The 13861-nt window shown below is 53.5% G+C and overlaps 3 protein-coding genes across 3 annotated transcripts in view; all 3 read left to right on the top strand.

Annotated features, from left to right (window-relative positions):
* Positions 1-1779: 1779 nt before the first annotated feature.
* On the top strand, positions 1780-3301 carry LOC104526237 (phospholipase A2, membrane associated). Its single transcript, XM_010169638.1, has 4 exons — positions 1780-1816; positions 2328-2472; positions 2723-2829; positions 3156-3301. Exons 1-4 carry the CDS (start codon positions 1780-1782, stop codon positions 3299-3301), a joined length of 435 nt encoding a protein of 144 aa, XP_010167940.1.
* Positions 3302-5416: 2115 nt separating this feature from the next.
* LOC104526238 (basic phospholipase A2 homolog) lies at positions 5417-6292 on the top strand. Its single transcript, XM_010169639.1, has 4 exons — positions 5417-5456; positions 5714-5858; positions 5983-6089; positions 6168-6292. The coding sequence occupies exons 1-4, from the start codon at positions 5417-5419 to the stop codon at positions 6290-6292; spliced, it is 417 nt and encodes a 138-aa protein (XP_010167941.1).
* A 5962-nt stretch (positions 6293-12254) lies between these two features.
* The window catches only part of PLA2G2E (phospholipase A2 group IIE), a 4146-nt gene continuing 2539 nt past the window's right edge, over positions 12255-13861 (top strand). Inside the window, exons 1-4 of the mRNA XM_010169641.1 lie at positions 12255-12282; positions 12454-12601; positions 13109-13215; positions 13811-13853. Coding sequence (XP_010167943.1) covers positions 12255-12282; positions 12454-12601; positions 13109-13215; positions 13811-13853 — 326 coding nt within the window. The remainder of the gene's footprint in view (positions 12283-12453; positions 12602-13108; positions 13216-13810; positions 13854-13861) is intronic.

Consider the following 13861-nt stretch of genomic DNA (forward strand, 5'->3'; position numbering starts at 1 on the left):
GACGCCAAAGCACACGAGCGGCGCGGAGAACCAACACCACAACGGGGAAAGTCTTCTGTAATGGCAGGTTTTTGTGGATGAGGTGGGAAGAGGGTGATGAATCATCAGGGATGCCATGGCTTCATGGAAAAGGCAGGTGGGGAAAGCAAGGGATTTGGGATCGGTGCGATGCCCGTCAGTTTGCACTGTGGCATTTTGAGATGGTTTCCCACACAGACGGCGAGCGGGTGAGGAGCTCTGTGTGCCTGAGCGGGGGGAGGCAGGCGAGGTGCTGCTCCTCATCCCTTCCATAATGGGCTTGGGTGGGTTTTTATCCCACTTGACAGCAGGAAATAAAAGGTTAGAGGGAAGAAAATCAGGACAGACATCTCTACCCGCCGTGGAGGACAACCAGGAGGTGACATCCCTCCCAGCAAGCAGCTTTGGTGGCTCTCAAGAAATTCAAGAAGGGATTTTCTTCTTGATTACAGACCCCTGAGCTATTTTTTACAATCCTCCACCCTGAATTCCCTTCCCAGAAATGTGGTTAATTACCGAGGGCGGAGCCCTGCCTTTGTGTGCCTGTTTGCTTTCAGCCCCAGGGTTTTCCAGGGAAGACAGCAGCTTTTGTTTCTTATCTCCTCAGGGTTTTCTACCTCCCTTGTGTCTTTGTATCACATCTCAGTTATGGTGATGAAATAAACTGTATTCAAAAAGCATTTCAAGTTGGGTTTCCATGGCATTTCCAGCCTTTTCTGCTGATGATTTAATTTCACAGACCCCTTCCCCACACACTCCTGAGGGCAGGACAGGAAAACTACAAACCCACAAAACCACACGGCAGTGTTAGCCATCCTCCTGTCACCTCCTCTCACCATTTGGTGTGGTCAGATTTGGACGTGGACCTGGATTTGGGGATGCAATCACAAGGAGAAGACCCAAGAAAAACCACCCCTAAGGTTGCAGAGCGTGAGCTGGCAAAACCAAGCACCTACTTGGGATGATACAGACACCAAAGTGCCACCTCCACGGTTGGAACAAGGACGCAACGACCTCCACGGTGCCAGCTCAGCACCTCCTGGGCATAAACCACTTTGTTCTCTCCAGCCATCAAACCCCACAGCTTCTAAAACCACAGCCAAGACCTTGACTGGCCTCATCTAGAGGCCACATCAACCCAAGATGGAGACAACTTTGCACCCAGATGATGAGCAGGAGCAAGGTGACGGAGGGAGCATTGCTGGTGACACGCTGCTGTGGGGAAACTTGTGTTTCTTGTGAAGGGGAAGGATGGGAACTCTCTCCTTCACCGAGGGGCACTCAGTGAGACCTGCTCTGCCACGAGCGGTGCCGTCAGCGCAGATAGAGGAGGGGGTGGACCTCGCCATCTAGATAAAGGGAACTGGCTAAACTGACCGTCGTGGAGCTGCGAAGTCCAGGCGGGGTAAGGAGAAGGGGGGATTTTATTGCCCACTTATTTCCTCAGACAGCTTGGGCGGTGGTGGGAGGCTGCAGACGGTGAGCTGATCCATCAGCCCCAGGCAGGACAACCACTGTGTCCCTCTGCACATCCCTGCCAAGCGCCACATCCCAAAACCGGAGTCAGAAGACCCCACTGGGAATCAGTTGCGTGCGCTGGGCACGGCGGTACCTTCACAATGCTCTATATCCATGGTGACACTAGTGTCACCCAACCGGCTCCGTGCATGCGGTGCTGGCATGGGGACAGCATCTGTCCTGCCCCTGGGGTGCTGCTCATCACCTGCCATCGCTGTTTCCTCCTCCAGGACCAGCCTAAGGATGAAGAATCTCCTCTTCACCGTGCTCTTGGCTTGCGGTAAGTGCCACGGTTTCACCGGGCCGGGCTGGGATCTGGTCTGCCTGGCAAAACCCACGTACAAACCCAGGGTCTTTGTGCACAATTCAGGTTTTTGTTTAAATTTTGAAGTTTCTGTCTAATGCTTCATGTAACCCTGCTGTAGTCCTGGAGATCTTCACGATGGTGAGGTTTTGGGATGCTCAGATCCATAGTTATTGTCACCTGGTTTCCTGCCTGTGCCAAGCCCAGAGCTGATCCCGGCCAACGTGGCATTGCCGGTTGCAAGCGTGGCACAGCCTGTACAGAGAGCAGTAATATCTTCTGCCAGACCAAATCGGGTCACTGCAGAAACCAGACATCATCCTGAGGAGGTTTTTTGGGGTTTCTCGTGGTTCACATACCTGAAAGCATGTATTTCTTTCCAGCAACACCAGATTTATTTAATTCCTCTGGCTGGTGCGAGGTGCAGGGAGTGCTGCCGGCCTCCTCGCTCCGCACCAGCACAAGCCCATCCTCTGCCCCTCTGCAGGGCTGCTGCCGGCTCACAGCAGCGTTTTGGAGCTGGAGCAGATGATCAAGTCAACCACGGGGAAAAGCGCCCTGCTCTACTACAGCTGGTACGGGTGTTTCTGCGGCATCGGGGGCAGAGGGACCCCAGTGGACTCCACCGACCAGTGAGTACCTGGAGAAGCATCACCACTCGCTGCTGGGCGCGCAAGGGTCCCTAAAAAGCTCCTCACTTGCAGCCTGGCAGTGCTGGTGGGCTCCGAGAGGGGGTTTTGCACCATTCCTCAGCCACATCTTGCTGCTGCCTCGTCATCCCCTCCTCCCAGTCACCTTAAATTTGAGGCTGGACCTTCCTTTACCTTCCAAGTGTGGTGAGGGAGGGCTTGGGGGCAGCGGTTTGAGACGGTGTCCCCACAGGTGCTGCCGTGCCCACGACTGCTGCTACAGGACGCTGAGAGAGGGCAAGTGCAGACCCCTGGTAACCTCCTACCACTTCAACATCACCAACAGAGACATCGTCTGTGGTGAGTACCAGGGGGTCCTGCAGAGGGGGGGAACCAGCACTGCTCCCTGGGACACCCCAGCCCCACAGTGGGGTACACAGGAGGGTACCCCCCTGGGGATCAAACCAGCCTGATGCCCAGTCGAGCGCGTACGGGAGGACGCAGCATACAATAAATAAATGGGCATCACAAGGGATGTGGGCAGGTTGGAGAGGACAAGCATCGTGGAACGCTGCTTCACGTGCTTCCCCCAGGCAGCTCCAGGCATTGGGGGTGCTCCAAGGGGACCCCAGCACTGACACCAGCTGGAAAAGCCACCACAGAGCACTGTGTTTTGTGCCCCACAGATAACAAGCAGAGCTGGTGCAAGAAAGAGACCTGCCTATGTGACAAGGCGGTGGCTTCGTGCTTCGCCAGCGCTTTGCCTTCCTACAATGAATCCTACCGCTTCTATTTCAAGCTGAAATGCCGAGGAAATAAGCTGCAGTGCTGAGGAGGAGAAACCTGCCCCCGAGTTTGTCCATATTGACTGGCTTTCCTCATTGCTACAGCAAAACAAGCCTGATGTAGGGGCTGAACAGAGCCAGAGCCAGCAAGGCTCCTCACAAAGCGATGCTCAGGGTGAGGAAGAGCACCCATTATGGACGGAGACCCCTCAGTTCCCACAAAGACACATCAGCTTCAGGGTGGTTTTTTTTGTCCCTTCCTGCTCTCTTTTCTCTCCTGATTTCATTTCTCAGCAAAGATAATTAAATAAAAGGTATTCAAAATTATTCTCTGTGGTGTTTTTCTGTCAGAGTCGCTGAGATTGAGGCGCTGCAACGGTGGCACCTGCGCTGCCGAGTTTGGGGAGCACTTTGTATCTCACACCAGCTGCCCAACACCCCAATATTTTCATGGTTCTGACAGTAGCCCCAAAAAAGCCAAAGGTCTGACAGCAGCTTTAATTCACAGCTGGTTATTTACTCCTTCCCTGGCCAGGTCTATCCCACTGCACAACAATAGTGCTGCTGCCAGATCCTCAGCTACAGAGAAGCACTTTGGATCAAGAAATGAGGACAAATAAATGCCACCAAATAAAATTCCCTGAGGTTTGTTAACAAAATAATTCCCAAGCGACAAGCCCAGATGACAGCCAGGTTTTTTGGCTTCTCCCAACATCCCTTCTTGCTACCTGAACTCACTCCTGGAGCTCAAACACAAGCAGTGCATTAAGGGGCAGGCAAGATATGGCCTAAAGGTGTTTTCACAGGAATAACAGAAGCAGAAAAGTGTGGGAGATGATTTGAGACTCTCCTCTGACACTTACATCAAAATGGTGGCTAAAATTAAAGCTGAAGTTATCCACAGAAGAGGGAAGTTTTCAAAGCCTCGTCCACCCCAAGGTGGATGCTAATTTAGGAGGGTGGGTAAGTAGGTGACTAAATGGTTTCTCCTTAAGGGATGAGTTCTGCACAGGGGTTGGAATGAGGAGGTGGAAAAAAAATCATACAGAGAGAAATAAAGGGAAATTGCATTCCCTCCTCCCAAAACACCCATTCTGCTTCATTCTCCTCTCACTGTGGGTGTGTTTAATCACCCAGCATCTGTGTAACCCCGTGTTTCTGGGAACTGCACATCTAGCGATGCTTTTACGTACTCTTCCCAAAGAACTGATAACACGCTCTCATGGAATCCCAGAACTGCCTCGAGTGGAAAAGACCTTTAAAATCATCGAGTCCCACCCAACACTGACAAGTTCTCAATCCCCTTTGCAGCGTGGCAGAGGGACAGTTAGTTCCCAATCCTTACAACCCCTCAAAAACCCCAAACCCGCTTCGGTGACGGCTGCCAGGATGCACAAGTTGGATCAGGGCCATCATTTCCCCCCCGATACGGCACCACGGTGCTGGGGAGCGCAGAGAAAAAGGCCCTGGGGCATCTCTGGCCAGGGGCAGAAAGGCTGGGCTTCCTCCTCGGGCTGGAAATGACACTGCTTGGCCAGTTCATCCCACCAGCAGCATGTGGGGTGCAGAGCTGAGGTGCTGGGGGATTTCTTGCATTCCTGTAAAGGGGAAGGACGGCACCTTCTCCTTTCCAGGAATGAACAGTCAGCAATATTTGGGTGAAACGAGCATCCAACAGAGGGGAGCAAACCCTATATAAAGCAAGCTCTGCAGGGCCCTGCCAGCAAGCAGCAGCTTCCCCAAGGTAAGCAGGATGCTCTTCCTCCCTTTCCTACTTTAACCAAAAGCCACGGTGCAAGCAGGGAGCGAGGTCCATGGGGGGAAAACAGGAGCAAGGGAGAAGCTACCTGAGATGTCAGCCCAGAGGCAGAGCAGTGGGGTGCAGCCCTCAAGGGCTCATTCCTCATTCCCCTCATTCCTCCAGCTTTTCTTCCCCTCTCTTCATTTTGCTTTTTCCCACCCTTCTGCCAACCAATTCCCATCCCCAATGCACAAATGCTTTGTGGCAAAGCGATAGCGACAGGCACATCCTCACCCCTCATCTCCCCCAGTCCCCAGAAGCGGGGAGCATCTCTGCCCCTGGACAAGGTGGGAAGTGAAAAAGAAAGTGGTTGATATAATGGGGAAACGGTTTGGTTTTCTCTTCCAGAGCTGTCAAAAAGATGAACTCTCTCCTCACCTTTGCTGTGCTGTTTGCCTGGGGTAAGTGTCCTCGCTCACCCCAGTCCCACAGCTCTCTCTGTACAGTTATAACCATGGAAATTAGGACCAGGATGGTGATTTCTTTACCTTTCCCCATCACCACCTCTCCCAAACATGCAACTCTTGCAACAAGCTGGGAATAAGTTTCCTCTCAGTTGCATCTACTCATTTAAATCACCAGCCTGGTATCACATTGGGGGCTGGAGGGATGAGGATGCTGCTCTGGAATCAGAGCCCCACTGATTTCCCCCCCGCAGGCTTGTCCCCAGCTCATGGGAACCTCTGGGATCTGTACAAGATGATCACAAAGGCTACGGGGCAAAATGCTTTGCTGCATTACTCCTCCTACGGCTGCTACTGCGGCCTGGGGGGCAAAGGGCAGCCCAAGGATGCCACGGACAGGTAAGCACCCCACTTAAAAATCTCCCTGCCTGATCATATCCTTGTATGCTTTCAAATTCAGGGGGTAGGGGAGAAAAAAAACCCCACAAACCCCCAACCCTCAAAGCCTCACGCTGCCGTACAGATGCTGCCAGCTGCATGATACCTGCTACCACAGCCTCCTGAGCCACCACTGCAACGCCAAGACACAGGGTTACCACTACGGCTGGCACGGCCACAGCCCCTCCTGCAGTAAGTAGGACCCTGGCAAAGGGGGTGTCACCCCCCCCAACAAGCCAGGGCTGACCCCAGGCTCCCCTCTGTGTGCAGGACAAGACTCCTGGTGCGCCCAGCTCTCCTGCGAGTGCGACCGCAGCCTGGCACTCTGCCTGAAGAGAAACATGGGGAGCTACAGCAAACGCTACCGCTTCCATCCCAAGCGCCGGTGCCGGTGATGGGAGCCGGGATACGAGACCGGAGCACGCGGCGTGGGTTCGGCATCCGGATCGTCCTACGTCCCTGCCTGCACTGAGCACCTTAGTGCTGCTGTAAATGGAACCAGTGTGAAAATAAACAATGTGCTTAAACCACCCTGGTCCTCTGTGAGCTGCTGCTGCTGCTGGGCAGAGAGAGAAACCCTCGTAAATACTCAACATCATCCTCCTCAAACTTCACACAAACTCTGCCTCGGCCCCTGCGTCACCGCGGGCTGCAGCCCGTGGGGAGAGGAGGGGGGTTTGGCCAGGGAGGGAAGTGGCGTAGCTGAAAAGCATTTTTTGGGACAGACGAGTCATTTCAGCACTTTCCAGTTTGTAGCCCACGGGTCAGACACGGAAGGCAGAGCTTTCCCCAGGAGGACGGGGCTGGCAGTGAGGAACGAGAGCCAGAGAGAACCCTCGGTGAGTGACTCCCACCCTCGCCCCGCTGCTGTGATGGGGTGGTGGCATTGCTGCTGCAGAAACAGAAATACGGGGTGGGGGGATGTTGGGAGGAGGCAGCAGGAGTGCTGCTTGCAGTGTCACTGCTCTCAGGTGAAAACTCAGCCAGGAAGTTGCAGCCCCAGGGGAGTGGCTGCTCTGCCATCCCTGGATGCCCAAAAGTGGTGGGATGGGAGGTGGGAGATGTTCAGGTGGTGGGACAGCTTCAGAAAGTGTTTGCTTTTAGCCAAGAATCCCAGACTGGTTTGGGTTGGGAGGGACCTTAAAGCTCATCCAGTCCCAACCCCCCTGCCAGCAGCAGGGACACCTTCCACTAGACCAGGTTGCTCAAAGCCTCATCCAACCTGGCCTTGAACACTTCCAGGGAGGAGCAGCCACAACTTCCTTGGGCAACCTGTTCCAGTGTCTGACCACCCTCACAGTGAAGAACTTCTTCCTAATATCTCATCTAAACCTCCCCTCTTTCAGCTTAAACCCATTTCCCCTTGTTTTGTCATTAACTGCCCTTATGAAAAGTCCTTCCCCAGCTTTCTTGTAAGCAGCAGGACAGATGGAAGGGAGCACAGCTGCCTTCCTCCCTCCTAATTTTGGGGTGTTTTCACCTGGTTTCAGAGGGTTAAGATTTGCAAGGTGGCACCATGCTGCCTGGCTGAGTCTGTCCTTTGCTTCTCCTCCCAGGCCGGGGTGAGAGGAAGATGAAGGTCCTGCTGACACTGGTGGTGCTGTTTGCCTGCAGTAAGTGCAGCCATTCCCTGACCCACAGATGTGGGGACCGTCCCCCAGCCCCTGTGCACTCCACAGGGACACTCCCAGCAAAGCCCTCCTCATCCCTCTGGTTCCCCAGGTTTCATTTCTACAGATAACTTGCAAAAAAAGAAAAAAAAAGTCACATTTTCTGGTCACTCCAGGTGTGCTCGTGGCTCGTGGGAAGGTCCCACGCAAGTTTGCACCAGGACTCGAGGGAAGCACTGTAGGAAACCTGACCCACGGCTGCTACTCAGGATGGGGCGTCAGCGGCGTGTCAAAGGCTTCAACGGACCGGTACAGGCAACACTGCTGGGGAGGGCTAATGCTGGCCCTGGGAGGGCTAACAGTGGCCGTGGGATAACCTCAGGGCTTGTGAGCAACCCCAGCAGCACCCTCTGAAGCTTTGCAAAATGTAGGGATGGGCACTAACAGGAAAGAAACAGGTTTTGGGGAGTGTGGGGGGAAGTGAGGCGGCGCTCACCCCTAATTCCAGCCCTGTAGGCAGTGGGGCTGTGCCAGTGACAACTGCCCCAGGTCAATGGGGTGGCACCAGAGGAAAGGGACAGTCCCACAGCCAGGATGCTCGAGGGCTTTTGGAGCCAGGCAGGGCTTGAAAAGGGAAGCAGAGAAGAGGCTGGGTGCTGGGACAGGCTAGAAAGAGCAGTTTCTGTGTGATTTAGAGCAGGAGGAGGATGCAGATGCTGGTGGCTTTTCCCACCCCGCTTGCAGAGCCCGTTTCAGAGAGGTTTGGAGCAGCTGGTGCCACATTTGGGGTGAGGCCAGGCTCTCCTTGTCACTGCAGGTGCTGCCTGCTCCGTGCCTGCTGCTACGCCAAGCTGGCTGCACGGCGATGCCGCGTGGGACCAATCCAGCCCCTCTTGGTGCCCCAGGCAGGAATCCCCACCTGCAGTGAGTCCTCACAGTCACGGTCCTGAATGCCTCTTTCCAGACCATCTCCCTCCTTTGTGGTGCCCTTTTTCAGGGCAGCATCCTGGGGATCTTCCCAAAAAGAAGATCTGAGATGTGTTATCTCTCTCTCTGATCCCTGCAGGATCTGGGACCTGGTGCCAAAGAGGTGCCTGCAGATGCGAGCGGGCAGCCTGGCTCTGCCGCACGCGCAGCCGGGCGCTGCTCCGGCGTCGCAGCAAGTGCCGGGGAAGAGCTGGACGGTGTTGATGCAAAAAGGGCTCTTTGCTTATCAGCCTGGAGGTGGTTTTGCAAAGGGATGGCACAGCGCTCAGAGTGTTCCCCAGTCCTGGTGGGTCTCCTTCTTGGGGTTTTTTGGGTTCAACCTGAGGAAAACAACCCTCCCGTGAAGTTGCGTCACCACACACTGGATCTGAGGAGGGAGAGCAGCGCAGATGTGATGTCTCAGCACAGAAAAACAAGGGAGGGGCGGACACCTGCGCCTTGTCGCTGCGAAGGGAGAGATGGAAACCAGCGCGAGCCCTCTCAGTGACACTCATTTCCCCTTGGCTCGAGCTCCCTGTCAGCTCCCTCAGCTTTTTGCTTCACTGCAAATTCTCTTCTGTTGCTCCAAAATAAAAATCAGAGAGCACAAAACATCAGTCCTCAGTGTAACGTGACTCTGCTGAGCCCAGCGACCAGCCCTTACAGCTGGGGAGGAGAAGCTGACCTCTTAGCTAGGTTTCCTATTTGAAATAACCAGAAAAAAAATAAATTAAATTAAATTAAAAACCAGAGGTGAACAGCAGAGTTGAGAGCCTGTTTTGAACATCATCTCCAAAGCCTGCAAGTGAGTTAGCACCAAAAATAGGGAGCTCTTGTGTCCTGCAGCAACTTTTCCAAATGATTTAGGAGCTCACCACTGCCTGGTTTGTGTCTGGGTTCACCTGCTGAGGCACAGCATGGGGAGATACACACTGCAGGAATAAAAAAGCCCCTTTGCACGTGTAGATTTTTAAGGTTAGTCCAGCAGCAGCTCAAAGGTCAACACACAGAGTGCAGAGCAAGCGACGGGGCAGGGAGGCCATTTACAACACGACTGTCCCAGCTGCCTGTGTTGCCCACCAGCATCATCCCTTTATTGCAGCAGAAGTTAGTCCCAGCCACCTGAGAAGTGAAGCATCTGCACCCCTGAACTGGTCCCCCCCATCTCAGCTCTGAGCCTTCAGGCTCCAAAAATGTGCAGTTGCCTTGAGATAGAGAAATCAAAGCTGGTGCAAAGGGCTCTGGGCAGGGGCGATGCTGTGGGAGGGCCGGGTGCTGGCAAGCTTTGCTGTGACAGGGTGGCCAGGAGCTCGCTCTTGCCTCATGTCCAGTGCGGAGGAAAACAGATTTCTCACCAGAAAAGAATGTTTTGGCCCAATTCTGCAACAATCCTGAGCGCATCCCCGAGGAAAAGGCAGTTCAGGCTGTGGCTGCTCCCCGCCCCCCCACCTCTAAGCATCCTCAGGGTGCAGGTTTTCTGCCCTGCAGACCAGCTCAGCTGGGTTGACCCCCTGGGAGGTCTCAGCCCTGCAAACCCTCGTGGGGCTCAGCAATGAAATACAGACACAGAATCCCAGAATCACCTCGATTGGAAAAGCCCTTTAAGCTCATCGAGTCCAACCATGAACCCAACACTGACCCGTCCCCGACTAACCCATGTCCCTCAGCACTGTGTCTACACGACTCTTCAATCCCTCCAGGGATGGGGACTCCACCACTGCCCTGGGCAACCCCTTCCAATGCCTCAGAACCCTTGCAGCAAATAAATTCTTCCTCACATCCCATCTCAACTGCCCTGGCCACAACTGGAGCCCATTTCCTCTTGTCCTGTCCCTTGGGCCTTGGTTGAACAGACCCACCAGACACCTCTCTATAGTCTCCTTTCAGGGAGTTGGACAGAGCAGAAGCAGCAACAAAATGCTATTTCCCTGGGGGGTGATGCCCTGGGCACCAGCAGCTGTAATTCCCACCCTGGCACCAGGAAATATCCTTTAAATCAGAAAAGCTTCTCTTTGGCTATAACCCACCCATCAAGCTCAACCATCCTCCTCATCCAGCAGCGTTTAGTCCTGGGGGAGATGAGGAAGGAGTGAGCAGCCCTTCGCCCAACAGCTGCTGTTTGCAAGGCATAAATCAAGGATCAAATACTCACCGAGACGGGAGAGGGGTGATCACACAGACAGACTGCAGCCCAGGAAACACATTCTCTGTTTAAATCCTGGATTAATTTTAACTATTTATGTATCTATCTGAAGGACAGCTGGCTGCATGAATCCATTCACACAGAGCTCCAAGTGCTGAGGTGTTAGCTCAGATAACACATCCCCTCAGTTAACTGCAATAAATTTGAGCTGCAAAAGTTGTGCTTTGCAAACAGCAAAAGAGAAAGAAAATCCACATCTTCTCAGGGATGTGGATTGGGATTTGAGGGGGTGTTATTTCACATTTGGAGAAGGGGCACTGCAAAACTGCTGTGGGTAGAGGGGTTGGGATAGAGAGGGCTTCACCTGGCAGCTCAGTTTGATGCACAAAAATACCCCAGTGATAAAAGCTGGCTGTGGACTCGGGAAATCTTGAATGCTGGCAAACCCCAGTTTAGCTAATTAACCCACCATCATCCCAGGGGTCTACTAAAATTAGCCCAGATCGCTGACGAGCCAAATGGCACGTGCCAGAGGGGGGAAGAGATTCTGCTGAGGCCCTGACCCCAGTTCCCTTTTCTCACCATCTCTCTCATTTCCACACAAGTCGCACCCTTGTTCCCTGCCTCAGTTTCCCCATCAGTGACGGGGGGATTTCCTCCCCCTGGCTCAATGCCTGCCCACGCTGGGATTCCCCTACAAAGCAGCACAGAGCCCCATGCACCTGCAATATCTGCCAAGAGGAAAACTCACACTGCTACAGTGATTACTCAGCATCACCTATTTAGAGGTTCTCTCCAAGCAAACAACATAACCATCCTCTTTTTTTTTCTTTAATTTCCATTATACACCAATTCCATTTTTTTCCCCTTATTCTGCTCCTTTCCTTATTCTACTTCTACATAAAGTGAACCAGACACCTCGTGCAATGTTCCACGAGCGTTGCCTGCTCTGTTTTGAGAGCAAGACTATGCGGTGCCCATGGGCAAAGCGATGGAGCATCCCCATATCCAGGGAGCATCTGGGCACTGGTAAGTTCCCACTGAGAAGAGAACCAGCACGCTCAGCCCTGCTTTCAGCAGCAGCCCATTCGAGAGGACAAACTGGACCTTCCTCTGCTCACAGTGTTGCATCTCACCTGCTTTGGTAAGTCAGAAATGGAGGATGCTTTGTGCTGGCTGCGTTTTCTCCCTGCCCAGGTAAATCATGATGGGAATAATATGATACAGAATGGTGTTTTCTAACCAAGACATCAAAAAAGTAATAGTCATCCAGGAAAAAGGTGGTTCCAGGAACAAGATGGTTCCTGTTCTCCCTCAAGTTCTCCCATTTTGTTCCAATAAGCATTAGGATGCTGAGATATCCACAGACTCAACACCAGTCTGCCCCACACATCCCAGTCCACCAAAACCTCCCCTGCAAAGGGCTCCCCCAGTGTAGAGCATCCTGCAGCCGGGGTTACCGGCAATGCCGTGAAAAGCTCACACACGTAGCAGCACCAATATCACCAGGATTGTCAATATTTGCCCATTTCGGGTTCTTCAAAGGAGGGGCCTCACCAAGCGGGTACACGGTGCCCATAAAAGGTGCAACCAGTGGCACATTAGAGTCACCAAACACCGGAGCTGCCACCACCAGACATGAAGCTCTTCTTGCTGCTCCTCTGCCGTGAGTACCCGCTGTGCCAGCTCTCACCCCGCCAGACGAGGCGGTGGGGAAAGCCCAGCACTCACCATTCCTCTCCATGAAGTTGGGGAGGGAGGAACTGCTTGGGTTTGCTCTGGAGGGGTGGGAGAGGAGGTGACATTTCCTGATGCTTCTAACCCCCCCCATCTCCAGTCACAGCGCTGGCCCCTGCCAGCTGCAACCTGCTTCAGTTCGGGTCAATGATTAAGCACAAGACCGGGAAATCATGGGTGTCCTACAACGGTTACGGCTGCTACTGCGGATGGGGGGGATCCAAACAGCCCCTGGATGCAACCGACTGGTGAGTCAAGACCTGGTGAAGGCAGAGTGGGTGCTCCCAGCTCTCCTCACCTCCCTCTCCCTGGGTACAGCGAGGGGAACACTTGCTCCTGGGAGCTGAGATAGCAATGCAAAAATTGTTGTTTGTCCTTAACATCTCTTTAAAAGTTGCTCAGCTGATGGGAATGGTGTGCATCAGCATTTCTTCTGCTTCTGTGGCATCAGGCAGCCAGGCATCCAGATCCAACCACCACCTGGGCTAATTGAACACGGCCATTAGGTGTTCTGCAAAGTCACTGCAGCTGAGCAATGAGAAAGCAATTAAGAAAGCTGCGCTGACGATGCCAGGAAGGTGTGAGTCACCTTCTCTTGCTCCTGCAGATCAAGGCTGCTGCATGACCATGCACCTAACCTGGGCACAAATGCAAGATGTTTCTTACGGGGGGCTGTGCACCACCAGATGTTCACCACTGTGGTATCATCCCCACCGCGCCCCGTCCTGCCCTGACCACAACTCTTGTGCTCCCAGGTGCTGCCATGCCCACGACTGCTGCTACAAGAAGTTGACTTCCTCTCACTGCAGCCCCAAATTTGTCAAGTACCAATTCTCCACCCAGGGAAGCCAGATAATCTGTGGTAAGAGACAGCGGCGGGGTCAAAGCCTTCCGTTGAGTGGGAAGGCACAATCATCCATGGTCTCAGGAAACCTCTCATCCAAGATGTCCTTTAGACCATCCTGGCTTGGAAACCACTTGCTGGGAAGGGGGTGGAAATGAGGGAAAAGTGCCAGGAATAGGGCAAACATTTATTTGCGAGGACTAGGGTGAAATTTAGAGCTTGGAGACCTCCCAAAGGAGAGGCCTCACCCTTCTGTAGAGGCCAAATCCTGAGGGTTTGAGGTGACCCTTCTATCTTGGATGGGGACCTGGCACTGCTGCCCTCATTTCCCCAGATCAAACAGTTTCATGGCGAGCGGATCAAAACAAAGCAATTCCCCACAATCCAAGCAAGTATCTATACATACATAGGTAGATAAAGTAAATTAAACAGTCCCCCCAGGGCCACGCATGGCTCCTGGCTATGTAGCTCCATGCACCAGAGCACCAAAACTACCCAAGACACCCCAAACTCAACACAGGGGAGGCTGTGTATGCCACAGGGACAGTCCAAAAAGACATCCCCTGACTCTCACACCCTCCACCTGACTCCATCCCCCCAAATTTTCTTCCAGGATCTGGGACTTCGTGTGAAAGACAGACCTGCGAGTGCGACAGGCGGGGGG

The sequence above is a fragment of the Antrostomus carolinensis genome, unplaced genomic scaffold (assembly GCF_000700745.2).
Source record: "Antrostomus carolinensis isolate BGI_N321 unplaced genomic scaffold, ASM70074v2 scaffold43026, whole genome shotgun sequence".
In the NCBI taxonomy this organism is placed as follows: domain Eukaryota; kingdom Metazoa; phylum Chordata; class Aves; order Caprimulgiformes; family Caprimulgidae; genus Antrostomus; species Antrostomus carolinensis.

What these genes read in the sequence shown, in the direction of transcription:
- LOC104526237 (XM_010169638.1), top strand. Translation starts at nt 1,780, where the DNA reads ATGAAGAATCTCCTCTTCACCGTGCTCTTGGCTTGCG. An exon ending in CCAGTGGACTCCACCGACCA is followed by an intron (nt 2,473 to 2,722) that starts GTGAGTACCTGG and finishes GTGTCCCCACAG; the next exon opens with GTGCTGCCGTGCCCACGACT. An exon ending in CAACAGAGACATCGTCTGTG is followed by an intron (nt 2,830 to 3,155) that starts GTGAGTACCAGG and finishes TGTGCCCCACAG; the next exon opens with ATAACAAGCAGAGCTGGTGC.
- LOC104526238 (XM_010169639.1), top strand. Translation starts at nt 5,417, where the DNA reads ATGAACTCTCTCCTCACCTTTGCTGTGCTGTTTGCCTGGG. An exon ending in TGCTGTGCTGTTTGCCTGGG is followed by an intron (nt 5,457 to 5,713) that starts GTAAGTGTCCTC and finishes TCCCCCCCGCAG; the next exon opens with GCTTGTCCCCAGCTCATGGG. An exon ending in CCCAAGGATGCCACGGACAG is followed by an intron (nt 5,859 to 5,982) that starts GTAAGCACCCCA and finishes GCTGCCGTACAG; the next exon opens with ATGCTGCCAGCTGCATGATA.